The sequence below is a fragment of the Camelus ferus genome, chromosome 3 (assembly GCF_009834535.1).
Source record: "Camelus ferus isolate YT-003-E chromosome 3, BCGSAC_Cfer_1.0, whole genome shotgun sequence".
NCBI classification, from domain to species: Eukaryota; Metazoa; Chordata; class Mammalia; order Artiodactyla; family Camelidae; genus Camelus; species Camelus ferus.
Genome location: NC_045698.1, coordinates 9,821,447 through 9,840,771, shown reverse-complemented (window position 1 = coordinate 9,840,771; position 19,325 = coordinate 9,821,447). Strand labels below are relative to the sequence as shown.

The 19,325-nt window shown below is 39.4% G+C and overlaps 1 protein-coding gene across 1 annotated transcript in view; it reads left to right on the top strand.

Moving 5' to 3' along the window:
• The window catches only part of DNAH5 (dynein axonemal heavy chain 5), a 237,484-nt gene that overhangs the window by 182,764 nt on the left and 35,395 nt on the right, over positions 1–19,325 (top strand). Inside the window, 6 exon segments of the mRNA XM_032470113.1 lie at positions 1,946–2,125; positions 6,920–7,057; positions 9,028–9,163; positions 11,020–11,336; positions 11,923–12,078; positions 12,916–13,098. Coding sequence (XP_032326004.1) covers positions 1,946–2,125; positions 6,920–7,057; positions 9,028–9,163; positions 11,020–11,336; positions 11,923–12,078; positions 12,916–13,098 — 1,110 coding nt within the window.

Below are 19,325 nucleotides of genomic sequence, written 5' to 3'. Positions count from 1 at the left end.
GCACCAGTGTGAACTGCTGTAATTTGCTTTAATGTGTTTGTGCATTGTACTGTTGATGGATTTTTGAGTTGTTACTAGTTTGGGGCTATTAGAAATAAAGCTACGGTGAATACTGGTCATTTAGTGGGCATATTTGCATTTCTATTGGCTCTGTACTCAGGAGTGGAATATCTGGGTCTTAGGTTATACATTTAATGAGCCTGAGTAGATAGTGCCAGAGAGTTTTCACAAGTTGTCGTATCGGTTTCCACACCCACCGACAGTGTATAAGTTGCTCCACATCTTGACCATTTTCTACTTTTAGCTCTTCTGAGGGGTTTGTAGTAGTGTCTCATTACTGTGGGCTTAGTTTGCATTTTCCTAATAACTAATGATGTTGAGAATCTTTTCATCAGCTTATGAGCCCCTTGGGAATTCTTTTGTTGAGTGCCTGTCCAGGTCTCTTGTCCATTTAAATTATTTATTACTTTGTAGAATTTCTTTATATATAAAAATGAGTAATTTGTCATTTATATGTTTGCAAATATTTTCTCCCTCTTTTTGCTTTAGTTGTTCATTCCATTAATAATGTCTTTTGATAAGCAAATGTTCTTGAGTTTAGTATGGTCCAGTTTATCACTATATTCCTTAATAGTGCCTTCTGTGTTCTGTTTAGGAAATCTTTGCCCATCTCTAAGGCAGAATAAATGCTTCTGTGTTTTCTTCTAGAAATTTTATTGTTTTAGCTTTCATATTTGGATCTTGAGACAATGAATTGGCAACACCCACCCAACTTCCTAGCGCTATCTGTCATTCAGTTTTAAATTCACCATTGCCCATGTGGATGCTATGGCCAGAGCATCTTGTGAAGCCCCTTAGAGCAGCTACAACAAGAAGTTTATGAAACCAGTAGGCCATACAGATTTGTCTCAGATAACTAAAATATGAGACTCCAGGACACAGGTGCCACCATGAAGGAATAATGCTATCTGAGTGGAGAAGAGGTGGTGATTCATCTGATTGTGAGAGTGTGGAGTGTCAGTGGTGACGGCAGGATCAGGGTGGGGGGGGTGGCTCAAAAAGTGTTCACTGAAAAATGTGACAGTGGAATTGTACTTGCCTTATATATACCTGGTACAGAGCCACTGCTCTTAGGAGCTACCTTGCTAGTTGCCTTTTGTCACCACCACCCTTCTATGCTCCCAGGTATTTTTCTGGCTTCACTATTTTTTAAATCTCATAAGAGAAACTTGCATTAAATGAGAACTGAACGAGAGTATATTTCACTCTATGTATGTAGTGAAGGCTTTTTTCTCTGAATTATTTAGGTGCTAAACTTCTTTCTACTTGGAAAACATTTAATCACCCTCATTTAGATGATCAAACACCACTTTTAAAAGGTCCAATTTTATTGTTTGGTCAGTCTTCTCTTTTGATGCTGGAAGGTATTCTTAATCTGTTTCTGCTACTATTTTTATTTTTTATTATTTTTTGAAAGTTTAGTGTTCCTTTAATAATTTCAATAGTGAAAATTCACAGGAGAGAAAAACTATCATTTTGAATTTATTTCAAGCATTTGAAAATGTTATCCCTCCAGAAGAGAACAGTTCTCTCATAATCTTGATAGTTCTATGATTAAAAATGAATTCATCACCCTCAAGGCCTCATGTCCAACTTATTTTATAATCCTCACATTTTAGGTAAGTTTACTAGAACCTCTGTCTGCATGTATTAAGCAAGCATTTGGTTGATGCTAAATATATATGCTTTATATATTTGCTTTATACATAATGCTAAATGTATGTATGTTTATATGTGTCGAAATATATATGACTTTTGTCTAATATTTTGAAATATTGACAAAATAAGATGTCATTCATTCATTCTTATTTTTTAATGGTTTCAATGGCATTGTGAGCATATGGCAAGAAGTATTCTGACTTTGTTTTACTCCATTTTTCCATAGCAATTCCCAAAAGACACGATCAATGAAGAAGTGATAGAATTTCTGAATCCCTACTTTGAAATGGCAGACTACAACATCGAGACAGCTAAACGTGTGTGTGGGAACGTCGCAGGTCTTTGTTCCTGGACCAAGGCCATGGCTTCCTTCTTTTCTGTAAACAGAGAGGTGTTGCCTCTGAAGGTAAGCCTCCTTGGGGGAGCTGCTTGATGTGTGCCGGCCAGGGGTCTCTAGGTCACCTGGGCTTCTCTTTTCATTCAGCACCGGGGCCTTCAGCTTCTGCTGTTACACCCAAGTCCACAGGGAGAGCTGGTGATAAGCCAGGCACAGGATGTTTCTCCTCTGTGATTCTCCTCCAGTCGGAATTGCATGAGCCTTAAGCATAAACTCCCTACAAAGATCCTAAGTCCATTGTGAGGCTGCTGGACAATTTTTTTCCCCCACTGTCAACTTGAAAAAAAGAAACATAGAAAACTGTAGCATAGGATCCACCAATAATGTCTAAGATCTCCTGCTGGGGAATCCAGGGAAGGAGGCAGGTTGACACACAGTTGCTGGTGGCTGATCTTGACTGTAGGGAGATCCTCCTTTGTCCCTCAGGAAAGGAATTGAGTATCATTGGATATTTAATGTAATTTGAGAATATGTCAGTGTTGCCCTTTAAATTGTTACATTTCTAAGCTTCACATGTGTCCACATCCTTCCACCATTCAGTGACACTCAGTCTTTAGCAGCTGGAGAGGCAAGTACGTGTTTTGAAAATGAAACCCTGATGCCTCAAAAATCACACCTTATGGCTTAGATGATTATTTTGCTTTTGTATGAGTCCACTCTCTCAACCATCAATTAAAGTCCATTTACACTTCTAAACCCTTGGAACTTAATAGTCATGCTAAAAATAATCAAGAATAGAAAGAATTTAGGGCTAGAGTTACAGGTCCCATTTTATTTTCTCATGGTTACCGTAGCAGGGCCGTGTATTCAGTTGTGGAGGCCCTTGGGGTCCTAGAGCAACTCAAAAGAGAGGAGACTCACTTGGCTCAGAGATTTTTAGAGCAAATAACTGATGTCATGCTGTCTGACATGATGGATTTTGGGACCATTGAAGACTCCAGCCTAGCTCACAATTGCACATTCTGATATTGACTGAATTATAACCACCACATGCAATGAAAAGGATGGGCATCCTTTGCAAATTTTTCCGGGCAAGCTTATATAAGTGTCTTTAAAGGAATTATGCAGAATTCACAGTGGGGAGTATTTACTTTGTAGAAGTAACTTTAAGTAAAATGAGCTGAAATCAGTACAAAATAATGGATGTTCTGACAAGTCTTATGTAAGGACAAAGATACCTCCTCCCCTGTGTTCAGTATGTTTCAGGCTCCGCCCAGTCCCAGGACAACCTAGCTTTTATCGTGGGAAGTGGAGAGAGCACCATCAGGAGGGGAATCTTCTACTCGTGGCTGGAAGTATGCTTCTTTTCTGAGAAGCCTGTCCAGGGCGTGCCTTCCTGTGTTCTTGGGAGCATCCAGCATCTGGGAACGTTCAGTTTGTCAGGTCCCTCCTATTGGCAGTCAGAAAAATAAACGTACTTACATGGATGCTACACGTTCCCTGCGTAGGGATAAGCAGAGGGCAACGCTAGTGCAGGTTATCATTGGGAAATTCTGCTCAGTGTATTAGGAAACACAGGCCAAGGCCTCTAACTTCACTTATTCCTGGAGGGACTTCACTTACAATCTCCCACTTCCCAAGTAAAGAGAGGTTAAGGACACACCTTAAACCCAGTCAGAACCTCTCCTATGCTAGTTAGTCATGGAGACAGTGAGGGGGCGGTTCTCTGTCATCTTACAATTCCTACAGAAGGGCCAAGTGACTTCTGGAAGTGAATAAACTTAAATATTAATTGCAAGAGTAACAATTTAGATTCTATTCAGTTTCATTCTACTGAGACTTCTTCTTGGAAACTCTGTGAAAACCAGTAAATATCAGTTCATATAAACGGAATGTTACAGGAGTGGAGCTTTAAATATTGAATACAGTTAATAACAATGACAATATTATTTATCAAATTTGTTATATGCCAGGTCCCAGACTTGGGATTTCACATATGTTATCGTATTTAACACACACACACATACACACACACACACACACACAAATCCTAGGATGTAGTTTTTCAATATCTTAATGGAGATACTGAAGCTCACAGAGTTTAAGTAATTTTAAAAGATTCCTCCAGCTCCTAAGGTGAGCAGTTGGACTTTAAAGATTTTATGCTTTTCTGTTGGTAACTTTTGAGAGCTTCATTTAAAATTAGTATTTTTTTTTCCTGAGTAAAGTCCTAGAAAATATTCAAAATCTTTGGGGCTGTGATAGTTTGACTCAGCGGGTCACCTTAGTAAGTTGACGCAGTGGCCTTGCTTTCCTTCTCTGTTTGAGCCAAGGCAACAGATGCTGCTTGGAGCAAATGTTCCAGGAGACAGATTCTTCGTAATCTGTCATTTTTAAGCCACTCTTTTGCTGTCATCAGTTCTAGTCAGTTCCGGAACTCTGATTTTCCTTTCAAGAATTATTCTGCCAAAATTTGGGAACCTGAGATTATCAGATAGGAAAAAATTTATCTCTAAAGAATATTTTTAAGATAAATCTTTTTGTCTCAAACACTTCAGAAAAAATATGGCTCTAGTAGTGGGTCTCCCTATTAAAGTCAATTTTAACGTTTTTTTGTTTTTTCTTTTTCTTTTTTTTAAAACATCTTTTATTGAGTTATAGTCATTTTACAATGTTATTTCAAATTCCAGTGTAGAGCACAATTTTTCAGTTATACATGAACATACATATATTCATTGTCTCATTTTTTTTCACTGTGAGCTACCACAAGATCTTGTATATATTTCCCTGTGCTGTACAGTATAATCTTGTTTATCTATTCTACATATGCCTGTCAGTATCTACAAATTTTGAACTCTCAGTATATCCCTTCCCACCCACCTTCCCCTTGGCAACCACAAGTTTATATTCTATGTTCTTGAGCCTGTTTCTGCTTTGTATTTATGTTCTTTTTTTAGATTCCACATATGAGCAATCTCATATGGTATTTTTCTTTCTCTTTCTGACTTACTTCACTTAGAATGACATTCTCCAGGAGCATCCAGTTTGCTGCAAATGGCGTTATGTTGTTGGTTTTTATGGCTGACTAGTATTCCGTTGTATAAATATACCACAGCTTCTTTATCCAGTCATCTGTTGATGGACATTTAGGCTGTTTCCATGTCTTGGCTATTGTAAATAGTGCTGCTATGAACATTGGAGTGCAGGTGTCTTTTTGAAGTAGGGTTCCTCCTGGGTATATGCCCAGGAGTGGGATTCCTGGGTCAAATGGTAAGTCTATTCTAGTCTTTTGAGGAATCTCCATACTGTTTTCCACAGTGGCTGCACTAAACTGCATTCCCACCAGCAGTGTAGGAGGGTTAATTTTAACATTTTAAAGACTTGAAAAGGGAGAACTATGATTTCAAAATTTTTTTTCAAAAGGATTTAAATTCCTGCCAGCATGGACTATTTTCTACACTCTATCTTTTTCCAATATTACTTTTATGCCTTTTGAGTCTAATTTAGTAGCTTCCTTAAAATGAATGTTTTTATCTGGTCACAGCTCAAGTATTAATTCTTTTCTGGAAGGCAAGCAATATATGAAAATTACAAGAGTGACATCCAGATCACAACTACCCACAAAACCTGCATCTTTAAATTCAGTGATTAATTCTGTTTCATCCTTTGTTTTAACAGCCTCATCAACACTGATGGGTCCTGCTAGGCAGATGGTTCTAAATACTCAGTTTTTTTCCCCCTACAACTCAATATTACAATGTTCTGCAATTTGCCTTATGCATTTAATATTATAATGTTCTGATCTAGAGACAGGCAAACTCTGGCCCACAGGCCAAATCTAAGCCACCACCTGTATTTGTATGGCTCATGAAATTTTAAAATAAGTGCCTAAGCAATAGTCTTCATTTTGCCTCTTGGCCCCCAAAGACTAATATATTTACTATCTGACACTTGATGGAAACATTTTGCTAACTTCTATTCTAATGAATTATAATTTTCTGCTCACATATATTTATGTCAAGTTCCCATTAAGATTTGCTGCAGCCTTATGGAAAATAGTATAGAGATTCCTCAAAAAACTAAGCATAGACTTACAATATGATCCAGTAAGCCCACTCCTGGGCATATATCTGGAGGGAACTATTTTTTGAAAAGATACAGTACCCCAGTGTTCATTGTGGCATTATTTACAATAGCCAAGACATGGAAACAACCTCAATGTCCATTGGCAGATGACTGGATAAAGAAGCTGTGGTATATTTATACAATGGAATACTATTCAGCCACAAAAAAGAATAAAATAATGCCATTTGCAGCAACATGGATAGATCTGGAGATTGTTTTTCTAAGTGAAGTAAGCCAGAAAGAGAAAGAAAAATACCATATAATATGACTTATATGTGGACTCTAAAAAAAAAACCAAATGAACTTATTTACAAAACAGAAACAGACTCACAGGTGTAGAAAACAAACATGATTACCAGGAAGGGAAGCGGGTCAGGAGGGATAAATTGGGAATTAGAGATTTGCAGATACTAACTACTCTATATGAAATAGATAAACAACTAGTTTATACTGTGTAGCACAGGGAACTATATTCAATATCTTGTAGTAACCTATAATAAAAAAGATTATGTATAATTGAAACACTATGCTGTGCACCAGAAATTGACACAACATTGTAAACTGACTATACTTCAATTAAAAAAGAAAAGATTTGGTCTTGACTTAATGCAATTGGGGAAGACTCCAGGGGTGGAGCAGAGGAAAGGTATAACACGTGACCTTGCTGAGTTCTCAGACTCTAACCTGCCGATGTTTGGTCTGTTGCCCATCCCTTCACCTTGTGTGTGTCCCGTGCAGGCCAACCTGGTGGTGCAGGAGAATCGCTACTTGCTGGCCATGCAGGATCTGCAGAAGGCCCAGGCCGAGCTGGACGACAAGCAAGCAGAGCTGGATGTGGTGCAGGCCGAGTATGAGCAGGCCATGACCGAAAAGCAGGTGGCTGTCCTCCGGCACCAGAGGGACTGTCCCACGCCCAACAAATGTCACGTATTTTTCATTAAGAAAACAAAATCTGGCTGTGCACCCTCCTGCCCCCAATGTGTTGGAGTGAACTTGACCTTTCGTCCTTTGGTTGCTTCTTCCCCCTCCATGAGGCTCCAGGAGAGTCCAGCAGCTTATGGAATACAGGGTGGCAGGGGAAGGGTCTCGAGTCTATAGTGCATAGTCATCACTGGTCACCTCACCACCCAGGCTTGTGCAGTTCTCAGAGGAGTGTGTGTCTTGCTGCTCTGTGCACAGGGCAGTGCCTTTGGGTGGGGCCCACTTCCTTAGGGACTCTGGACAGCTAGTCACCCTCTGGGATGCTAGGAGAGAGAGGGCTGGAGCCCTATTCACAGAAACCAAGGATTTCTGCACACTCCTCCAGCCAGGCTCGGAGGGAAAGTCTGCATGTCTTTCCTGTGCTTTCAGACCTTTGTTCCTTTCCCTCCCATTTCCCAGTCCCCCAAAGGGAGATTCCCAAAAGCAAAAGCCAGGAGGGGAGGAGCTGGCCATTTTTTCATTTGGCCACATGGGAGTGGGGATGCAGAATTTAGGGGAAATAACTTAATATTAAAAGTATCTTTCAGATGAAAAATTTGTTTTAAAGGTAGGCAGAAATAAGCGATGTGGTCTCATTGTTCCCAACTGGCCTCTTCCTTCTTGGGGAGAAGCAAGCAAACAAACATGGCTGGTGTAGGTTTGCACGTGCACTTTTCAGCTGGGCTTTCGAGTTTTCTGCATTAAGTCTAGTGGGACAGAGAACAGAGTAGATAGACTAGAACAAACCGGAACAAGTATCTTGCTTCTGAAAAACACTGCCTTGTGTTGTTATTACAAACGCAGTTCATGTCCCTTATAGAAAATACACATAAGTAACCCTGGAGATGAAGACTAAAAATATTTTGCTCTTTTTCATTTCATATCTGCACACCTGCCTGCTTTCCATATATTAAAAGTCCATGTAAAACTCTGACAGATAATTCAGTGCATACTGCTTTATAAATTGAATTTTTAATTTAAGGATTTTTTTCTTCATTATAAACATTTCTATAAGATATTTTTAATGGCTTCAGAGTATTCTTGTTCACAATATACCATAACCTATGTAAATAATCCTCCGTTATTAGACATTTATCATATGCATGCTATGTATGTAAAATATTACATGAATATATATAAATATTATACATGAATTTCCAGTGGCTGGTCCCAGAGTCACTTTATCCATATCCATTATAACTTCATAAGTATGCATTTTTACAAGTAGACTTAGTAGCTGTCTCTTAAACATAGAGAAATAGAACCATTTGTTTTTAAGAACAAAACTCCAAGGTCAGTGGTGTGTGGAGGTCGGGTTAAAGGCTTTTATTGACGGGGGAACAGCAGGGAGGGACCTGCTGAGTCAGCGTGGCTGGAATTTGTGAATGAACTTCAGGATTCACAACCTGAAGAAAATCTGAAGTTTCACCTGAAGTGAAAGGAGATGTGGCGTTAGACAAAGCAATAATGATGCTAGAACTTTAACAGGAGAAATATGCCTCATTTTAAAGTCGGAATGTGGATTCCTTTTCATCCTGTTGTGCTATATGGTATCAGCACGTATGCTTGTATTTTATTTCTAATTTTTCTTGGTAGGGAAGTCATAAATGATGCAAATTTCCATTACTTCTCAGTTTATTAACATCTGGGGAGGGTCTGCCCAAGGGCAGAGGGCCCCTCATGAGGAATCCATCCATGTTCCATAGACAGGGCGTAAGAGACAAGCTGAGCTGACACACGGAAATGGAATCGGATGCTTCCTGTGAAATAAATGGCTCCCATGTCTTAGAAAGGCAGATAACATCTAATGTTTTAAAATTATGGTTTTTTAGCCTGACGCTATATTTATCTGAACAAAGTTTTCTTCTGCTTCTGGCTGTTTTTAGACCTTGCTTGAAGATGCAGAGAGGTGCAGACATAAGATGCAGGCGGCTTCTGCACTGATTGGGGGGTTGGCAGGAGAAAAAGAAAGGTGGACGGAGCAAAGTAAAGAGTTTGCTGCACAAACCAAAAGACTTGTAGGTATGTAGATTCCTTTATGAATGAGATCTTGTGTTGACTGTGAGAGGGAGTGAACAAACTTAAGCTTTAATCATCTGGCCAATTAATAATACCTGCTCTGAGCCTGGCTGTAAATACGAATTTTCTTATAAGAATCACTCAAGCTTAATCAAGGCAACAAGCAAAATTTCAGCCAAAGAATATAACCTCCCTCAATTATAGAAAGGACTTATATGGTTAACACCAGGGTATGGACATTTACGTTTAAAGGCTCTCTAATGTTGGAAAAAAATTGAACTATACTAAAGATAACCAACCTAATAACACTAGGATTTGGCTGTGTGTCTTATGAACAATGTCTGTGTAACATCTTCCTTAAAGGTAAGGGTTGGTACTAAGTCAGATGACCTGGGGATACACTGAGCTGCACCTAGTGGAAGTTTTTGGCTTTAATTCTTATTTATGACCTTACTAACACTGCTAACTGCATCATTTGTATTTTGCCTGTTTTACAAAATCGTTGTTTCTTGCATTATCAAATGCATGACTGAGTCTCTGATAAAATAATGACGAGGCAACTTGAAACAGTAGATCAGGTATATACTTCTGTATGAGACCAATGATTGTGGTAGTGCGACTCTAGATATGGAAAGAAGCAACAAGGGGGACTGTTTTCCTGGATCATGATAGATGAGTAAGACAGATGATCCAGAGAATTTCTGAGTATCAACAGGGCCTGATCCCTGTTAACACTTTTGAGAGGCACGTCAGCAAAATCTTCTGTCTGATCTAGGAGTGAGCCTTCCCAGCACCTTGGGATAAAATTGGTCGTGATTTTTCTCCCAAAATATGGTCGAATTTAGGACCAAGGGGGAGCATTGTGAACGAAAAATACTGCCAACTATATCAGTAAACAAAGGATGCTGAAGCCATTAAGTCATCAGCGGGTGCCTCCACCCCCTTGTGAAGACAAGCCTGCAGCCCGGCCCCTGCAGCCACTCACAATGGTGCACCCTGAGGGGACTCAGAATAAGAAAGGACAGGACACTGGCCCTAGATAGCTAGGTGCTTGTCAAAGGAATGAATTCAATGAGCCCAAATGTTTTCTCCCTCCCATACACTAGAAAGGCACTAAATTCTGTAACTTGAGATGCCTGGTTTTCTTCAGTTAACAAGTAATCTTTTAATGTTCTGACTACCTGGTCTTTGTGGTAAAGCTCCTGTATATCCTAGCTCCTCCCCTACCTCTTCTGAACAGTCCCTCAGAGCGACCTGGGAGGCTGTCATCCCAGGCTTGAAGGGGTTTGAATCCTCAGAAACGTCCGCCGAATAAAACATAACTCTCAACTTTTTGGTTGTGCGTTTGTTTCAGTCAACATTAGCAATCAAACCAAGACTCGATTATTTCAGATTCCTCTGTGTGTGTGTGTCCAGCTATTTCAGCAGGGCGAGTGTTGGTCTGGCATCTCGGCAACTCTTATTAGATGTGTTAATGACCTTGAAAGCTCTTATCAGGTCACTTTTGAATTCTCCTAGGAGTGAATGGTCATGTTGATTAAGGTCGCTTTGAATGAAGGCTCTGTCTTCTGAGGCTTTGCATCCCTTAAACTTGGAAGTCACCCCCTCACATCCCGCAAGAGTCAAAATAATCCAGTGCTTATGTGCTAGCAGCTATTACTCGGCGGACAGTTTGCAGTCTGTTTAACAGTGAACTGAACTACGGCTTATTTGCGACACAGCCACGTGTGGTTACAATTTGGTTTCTGAAATTTAGTTTGAAAGAATAGTTGTCTTTTTTTTTTTTTCATTTTTAATACTCTGCACAATGACAAGGCTGAGTAAAAAGTATTTCAGTGGTGTTTTGTTTTCTGTCTTAGGGGATGTGTTGTTGGCTACAGCTTTTCTATCTTATTCTGGTCCATTTAACCAAGAATTTCGCAATCTGCTGTTAAACGACTGGCAGAAGGAAATGAAAGCCCGCGAAATTCCATTTGGAGATAATCTAAATCTCAATGAGATGTTGATTGATGCTCCTACAATTAGCGAATGGAACCTCCAAGGCCTGCCAAACGATGACCTGTCCATTCAGAATGGAATTATTGTCACAAAGGCATCTCGCTATCCTTTGTTAATCGATCCACAGACTCAAGGCAAGATCTGGATTAAAAATAAAGAAAGCCGAAATGAACTCCAGGTAATCTGTGTTGGAGTATATTTATGTTACTAATCCATTTTAGTGCCCCAGATCAATGAGTATCTGAGGATAAGGAAATATTTGATATTTAGAAAGAATCTTAAATGTTACTATCTAGATATTAATGTTTGGAAACAATTTCTAAAAAAATTGCATCATTTGCATTTGTGTTGGTCTTTCCTAATGCCATCTTTTAAAGGTTTCAGACTCCAGTTAGGACCTGAGGATCTCCTTGATAAACAGACCAGAGCAGGGTTGTATCACCCCAAGTGAGCAGCACTTTATAAGGACAATTCACCATTCATTATTCCATTATTGTTTGTCACAAGCGTGGTGTTGGTGAGGAAAAGGCAGTGTTGCCACCTAGAGCCTTTATGTGCTTCCCTGTTAGAGGGAGTGATGGTTCGCCAAGGGAGAGAATGCAAACAGTTTACGCTTTCTGTACCATTTCACCAAGTATGGTTCCAAGTAAGGTTCTCTGAAAATCTCAGTATTTGTCTCCTGGTGTAGAATGCTAAGGCACCATTTTCTGTCAGTTGTCTTGTGATCCTGTCTGTCAAGAGCACCTCTTTGGTCCTATTTCTAGGTCACATCTCTAAATCACAAGTACTTCAGAAACCACCTGGAAGACAGTCTTTCTCTTGGAAGGCCCTTGCTTATTGAAGATGTTGGGGAGGAACTAGATCCAGCCCTGGATAATGTTTTGGAGAGAAACTTCATTAAGACCGGGTCCACCTTTATGGTAGGTTAAGCCAGTAGAGAACAACGTGCAGAGTGATTACCCTGGGACCAGCTAAATGTGGCACAGATGACGGCTTCTCAACAGGCAGCAACTCAAATCTGAGTCAGTGGCAAGAGGCATTTGCTTTTCTCTTCCACACTTCCTGAGTTGGGATTAAAGACTTCAACAGTTGTCCTTTTAGAAATGTCTACTTCACTTGTGTAATAAAGTCTGACTCCATTTTGATGTTTGACCACGGGCAGTTTTCAAGCCTCATCATGCCCCTCTCCCCTCCATCCCCAGTCTTGGCAAGATGATAAGAAAACCTGGATCCTTTCTCCTTTGATACTTGTGGGAAATTCAAACCATGCAACCCCTGTTCACGCCCATGTGTGGGAATCCTCATCCCAGCCCAATCCACTAACCACTGTTAAAAACCTAAAATAGCTGCCCTTCTGTACTCTCTCAAGCAATTTTTCAGAGCTGCTTAGGACCTAATATCCCCCGAGAAGCTCCTGTGAGTAATAAACCTTTTCGTTCTCTCTTGATGCGTGTGTGACATCATCAGTCTTGACTTCTGAACCAAGTTATGGGTGGGGTATCCATCTCACTCTGCAATATGATCATTGCAATTTTGGTGGTAAGTTCTATCTTGATTGTATGGTGTATATTGAGCTTCCTCCCTTCCTTCTGTCCTCGTGGCTTGAAGCCCTGTGAATGCCTAATGACCATTTCTTCTTTAGTATACAAATGATCTCCAGGTACATAGCCGTTTAAAGGAATACTGGATCCTATACAGAAAGGACTTGGTGAGATATCTCTATTTTATTACTTTTAACTTTCTTTTTCACAAAAAAGGTGAAAGTCAGTGACAAAGAGGTAGATGTGATGGATGGCTTCAGACTCTACATCACCACCAAGTTGCCTAATCCAGCCTACACCCCTGAAATAAGTGCACGAACGTCCATCATCGACTTCACTGTCACCATGAAAGGTCTGGAAGACCAGTTACTGGGGAGAGTCATTCTCACGGAGAAGCAGGTGAGTGAAGTATGGCCACCCCCTTTTCTGCATCGTGTTGTGATTCTTTCACTGATGAAAATAATATAGTAAAGGTGGTAACAGGATTGAGTTCTCCCCTTTAATTCCTATATTTTTTCCATTATATATTTCCAAGTGTCTTGGATAACCACTAACCAATTATCTACCCAGTAGGTTTCATCTGCATCTCATAAATCACATAAATCATTAATTGGTTTTATATAGAGGAATGATGTAACTCTGACACTATTATTCTCATTTTCAGCCTCATTGTTCTGGTTTTATATTACTTTATTTTTCTGAAGTTTGTTCTATTAGTAGCTCTAGTCACCTGTTGACTTTTAGCTTTCTAGCACACGGTTAGGTTTTTCTTTCGTTTGATTCATTACTATGCTTTTGGAATATAAAAATGACAACTTAAAACATTGTACTCAGGTGACACAGCATTGCCAATTCTGATTTGTTATCTCAGAGAGAGCTCTGTGCAGGAAGCTTGTGAAGCCAGATTTCACTCTGCACTTGTGGAAGCTACTGGCTTAATTATGCTCTAAGCATAACTCCATGTCTGTTTTCTCTCCCTGAAAAATGTCCAATAATTTATAAACTTCCTTGTTCTAAGTCAGCATCTCTCTAGGGAACATTTGAGTCTTAAGGAAAAAAATCTAGAGGATTTTAATAGAACTGCTTTGGGGATACTGCATGAACTCTGAGTGGCTATTGATTTTTTTTCCTGGGCTCAATAGCAATGAGGAGGTTACTTTACTTTATGCCCCCCTTCTACACTGACCTAGAGATTTATTTAGGTTAAAACTACTGGCCCAAATCTTTGGACTCTGTCCCTCCCAGTGTTGTTACCTTTTCTGTAGGTCATACCGTGCTTGCTTTTCTGAGCTCTTCCTTATGTTTCTTTCTCTCTCTCTCCTTCCCCTCTTCCTTTTTTGAATCATCTCTTTTTATTTTTAAATTTATTGTACATAAATCACAGAGTTATACACTTGGAAGTTGACTAAGAGTATTTAATCCAGCTTCATAAATTCACATGGTTGGTGACCTCAGTGTGGCAGGGACGGATGCTGGAGTTCCCACCACAGACTGGCTATCGAAGTAGTCCCAGCCTTCCAGATATGTGCTGGTTTGTTTTTGGAGGGTCAGTCGAGGTGGTTGAGGAAGTTTAGCCCTGCCACACCCTTTCTTCAGGAAGGACTGGGATTCTTGATCAACAGCAAGTCATGGTAAGATGGGGAATCCCTCAGAATCTTCGGGGCAGCGTCCATCCCTCATCTCTCAGGCTCTGCTTTCCCTCTGGTGGTGGCTTCAGGGAGATAAGGGACTTTGATGGCAGTTTGAATAATATCCTTGCCCTTGGTTTTCTTTCTGTTCAGCTGAGATGAATATAGTCTCTTTGGAAAAAATAATTTGGCCTCCCAGAGTTTTGGTTGCCACAAAACAAAACAACAGGTCCGGGACTGAGCCGTAACTGTTGCAGCAGAGGTTAAAGATGGACTGAGGAGCTCTCTGAGCTCCTTTGAAAAGATTTTGAACAGCCTTGAAAAGCCAGTGTGGATCCCAGGCCAGACCTTTTTTTTTTAATATCCTAGCAAACTTGAGTGTCTTGAGAAATTTTAAAATTACCATCGTTTTATTATCAGACTTCATTCCAGACTCACAGTAAATAATTCTTAGCAAAGTGTGGGCAGAGTGACATGATACTCTCTTAGAGTAACAGAGGGTCATCCTGCCCGGAATCGTGTTATAATACAACATGTAACCTGCGTTTTCTTTTCTCCAAATCAAAGACTCACGCAAAAGGTGAGCTGCTGGATGTCAGTTTGATGGTTTTACGTCGTATTCTTCCTGCCAGCAGATTTTCTGTTTTGGAGCATCTGTTCTGCCCACCATACTCCCGAATCAGCCCACAGTGAGGAATCTTTTCAGCCTGGGTGGTGGCAAGTGAGTCTGAGTTGATCTCTGGTGCTTTCAGGGCATTTCTGATCATCTGGTGACTTGGTTGGAAAGAGCCTATGTCTTTGCCTATGGACTCAGATATGGAAACAAATTTTTTTTTTAAGTCCAAATTGTTCCCTTGACTTCCGTGACAATGCAGTCTCTCTGACCGTGATTACTTCTTAGGTGACTGTAAATATAAACTATCAACATAAAATGTCATTGGGTGAAGTCGGGGCTATTGGAAGCTAGGAAGAACCCACAGATGGGAGGCTGATATTGGAAAGCATCTAAGAAACTCCCCAAAAGTGGGGCTGACGTAAGTGGTGAACATCCTGTCAGGATGAGTTACGCCTTCACCGCTCTGTTGATTCTTCTGGTGAAAGGCGGCTTAGAACAGTAAATTAGGATGCAAGGGAAAGGCTGCTCTCCTCTGGAGTTCATAAATTCACCAGCCGCCCAGTGTCCTGGGAATCCAGGCAGTGAGGAGCCTCCTTGTCACACAGGATCTGGTCTCATGAATGCTCAGCTGTACAGCCTGCTGGACCCTCCGATTTGTTTGCTTCAGAAACAAATGGAAACCTCAGAGCATACGAATGCAAGGACGGCAGATCTTCAGCTGGCTTTATACTTTTCTGTGTGCTTCAAGGCAGTCATTTTAAATGCCTGGGCTGTTGCCAAGTTCACATCAAGGTCATATTCAGTTGTTGACTTGATGTACCTGGGAGTAGATTTAGACAGCCTGCTGTTGTCACCCGAAGGGTGTGTGGTGAGACCGTTTTAAACAGGCAGCAAACCAGTGGCCCTTCAGAAACTTTCCTTTAAAGAAACCCAGTCTCTTAGGGTCACTCTCACTTTGATCCTAGAGAACAAGACAGAATCTCAAAGAGAGCTATGTACTATTAGGGAAAAAATACTAATATTGACTAATAGCTACTGGTCACAGAATACAAGGCCTCAAGTCTCATCATTGTTCAGAATTTTGGTTGAGTGAACAGATGTGTGATTTATTTCCTTTGGAGCTGGAAGGACCTGTACTCGGTGGAACTGACATGGGAAGTAATTTAGTAAGACACCAAACAGGCATTGTTATCACCTGGCTCACTGGTGGTGGAGGAAAAAAAAAATGTTTCTGAGTTTTGTTGTTTAATCTTTCTATTTTAATTAAGGTAAAGAAGAGAAAGAATCTTCAGGAATGAAAGCCTGGCTGATAATTTTAAAATGAGAGCTCTGGAAGGCTGTCATCTGCTTTAAAAATGATGAAGTTTATGTGCACAAAGAATTTTAGTTTTTGTTTGTACCTTCATGAGCCACTTAATTTTGATCATTTAATTAATTAGTAGTACATTTCATGAAATTTTATGGAATCACTGCTGCATTTTCTTACTCAGTTCGGCGATACTTTGCACATTATCACAGTTCTGTAAAATTTTTATGTTTTAGCCTTAGTATATACAATCCATAGCACAAATGTTTACTGTTCCGTGTGTGTGTGTGTATTGAGATACTCCCTTTTGTGGGCAAAATGCTTATAGACAAAGTTATTTTGATTAATTTTGTCTCTTAATTTCTTAATATTAATTTAGAAAAGAATGATCCTATATATTATGGAGCTAAAGTTGTAATTCAACAGAAATGTGTTTAAATCAGTTATACAAATGAAAATATGCCGAAAACTTTACTCCAAACTAGGTTTTCCATTTTAAAATCTCAAATAAAAAGCAAATAGCAATTTTTCTGTTTTCTTTCAGAGATCACTTTCTTTGTCCCGTAACTGTTGTCCTATTCTAGGGTCTGGCTGCTGGTGTACTATTTAATAGTTTGTTTTCATAATCCAAAATATTATCTTAAGTTGTAGTATTTACTTTAGAGTATATTATTTCATCAGTTTCAAACTATGGGGGAAATTTACTTCTTAGCCTTATTTTAATCCTTTGGGAATATACGCGTTACATTTATTGAAAGTTTTATTTAATTAGTGTTGTTAACAATGATATTAAATTGACCACAATCATCTCAATAATATTCAAGCTTTTACTTATTATCTTTAAAATCAGAAATGGAATAATTTGCACCTTATTGTATGCATCACTGATAACTGTTCATTTTACTAATAATGGTTTTCATAAGCAACGTGGAGGCACGATTTTAGTCTCAGTCCCATAGCTCTCAGCGAGAGATGAGATTGGAAATACAGGTTGTAACAGGTTTTACAAACTATGTTGAAAATTTTGGACCTTTCCAAATAGTTAAGGGAGATCCCTCAGTGACTGGGAGCAGAAAAGGGGGTGATGGCAGAGCAAAGGGTCTGCGGGGAGACCAGTTATGATTAAAGAAGTAATTAAAGACTACATTAGGGCAATTGCTGTGTAATTGGAACAGATGGAGAGAAGAAAGATGATTATGTTGGAAGGCTCAATAAGACTTGGTGCAGTTTTGGGATTTGACAGCCCATGGTCTTGTTTCCAGCAGACATGAAAGCATGTGCAAGATTAGAAGGTTCTCCTTTTTTAAAAATTCCTTTTCAGCTACTTCATTGTGCTTTTATGATGATATGTGAAATTCTAAAGTATGATTTATTTTGTGCCAACTTATAATTTTATTTTTCAAACTACTCATTTCCAAATAAATATTGTAATACATCTGAAAATACATGCTGGAAATGAATCAAGGGAGGGGATGAAGAGATGTATTCTGAGCAGCTATCATGATCCAGTCACTGGTTTCAGCTGCTTGTCTAGTGATATCCTCACAATCACTCTCTGAGCTGTTTTTATGTCCACTTTGCAGATGAAGAAACTGAGGCTTATAGACTTGTGTAGCTAATAAGTCCTGGGAGTTAGGATTCAGACATATCTTCCTGATGTCAAAATCCTCCCTCTTCCCACTGCTTTACTTTCCTTCCCTTACCTGTTCAACCAATGGTTATTAACTGGTTGGAATAATGCTTATTAAATGGCTTTTAAAACAGAGGCCAATGCTCTTTGTGTTCATGCGATTTTGTCACCACAACCTTTATTTTTAACTTCATGGTTTTCAGTTACAAAGGGAGAATTTTCATATTTGTATTTCCAGCATTAAGACATGACTAGATTTTTGAGTTAACCATATGTTTCAGTTTATCAGTTTGAGAATGGGTATAGCCTTTAATCGTTCACTCCACAATATTAATGGAGAGCCTACTACGTATGAGGCATTCTGCTAAGAGTTGGAGAATGTGTCAGTGAACTCCAAAATCCTTGGAGTGTAACTATTAAATTATGTCTTATGTTAGAAAGTAAGTAAATAATCATTGCAATTAATGAGTAGTCCTCTTATGTCTTATATTATTTCATATGATTCATCACTGCATTTAACTTCAGATTTCTAGTTTTCTCAGTAGGGAGTCGGATCTACAAAACCTGCTGAGCCATATCCAGAATACCTGATTGAGATTTATCTTTCTGAAGCTTTACTCTAGCCATGTGAGCTTGGTACCACGTGCGCGGGTAGCTGCCCAATAGGATCTACCCACTAATGCCTACCTTTCTCTTCAAAATCTTAAATACTATTTACTCATTGCCTTTTCCTATTTTAATTCTTTTATGAGCTTCAAGTCTCTCATAAAACAATGTGACTCATGAATGTACAATTTGACTTGGTGCCAGAAGCATATTTTCTTTGTTGTCTCCCAGCCTCTGGGCTTCCTGCTGCCTTTGGCTTGTTCAGTGTCATGGCCATTTCTTCCTTCCCCCACCCTCACCAACCCCATCGTTTCTTTCCTTCTCTTTCACTGTCTCCCCCTCTCCAAACTACCAAGTGGAAAAGGTGGCCAGTAAGGACAATAATCTTCCAAAGCCATTCTCTCCCCAGTTATCCATAAAGGTCTTGCAGGAAAGAGTCAGAGCTTCACTTCTCTTGGTGAGAACAGCATCTTTTCAGGTCAAGATGATTTTTCAATTTAAATGTACCTGCAGTAGCAGCACAGTTTGCCTGCCTAACTTTTTGGACACTTGCTTGTCGCAGAATTGGGTACTATTTCAACAAGCAAGTTGAAAATAATCACATTCAAACAACAGCAGAAATCAAATAGGGGTAAATGTATTTAATCCGAGACATATATACTTGTCTTCAAATATATTTCAGTTTCAAAACAGGAGTAAATATAATCACAAAAGTCACTTAAAAATGATTTGACTTTAGGAAATAAATAGATAGTAAAGGAGATTTTGGTAATTTTTTTTAAAGCAAATTTTACATTCTTTGCCACCAATTTTTTCCTCCATTAATTCTCCTCTTATTTT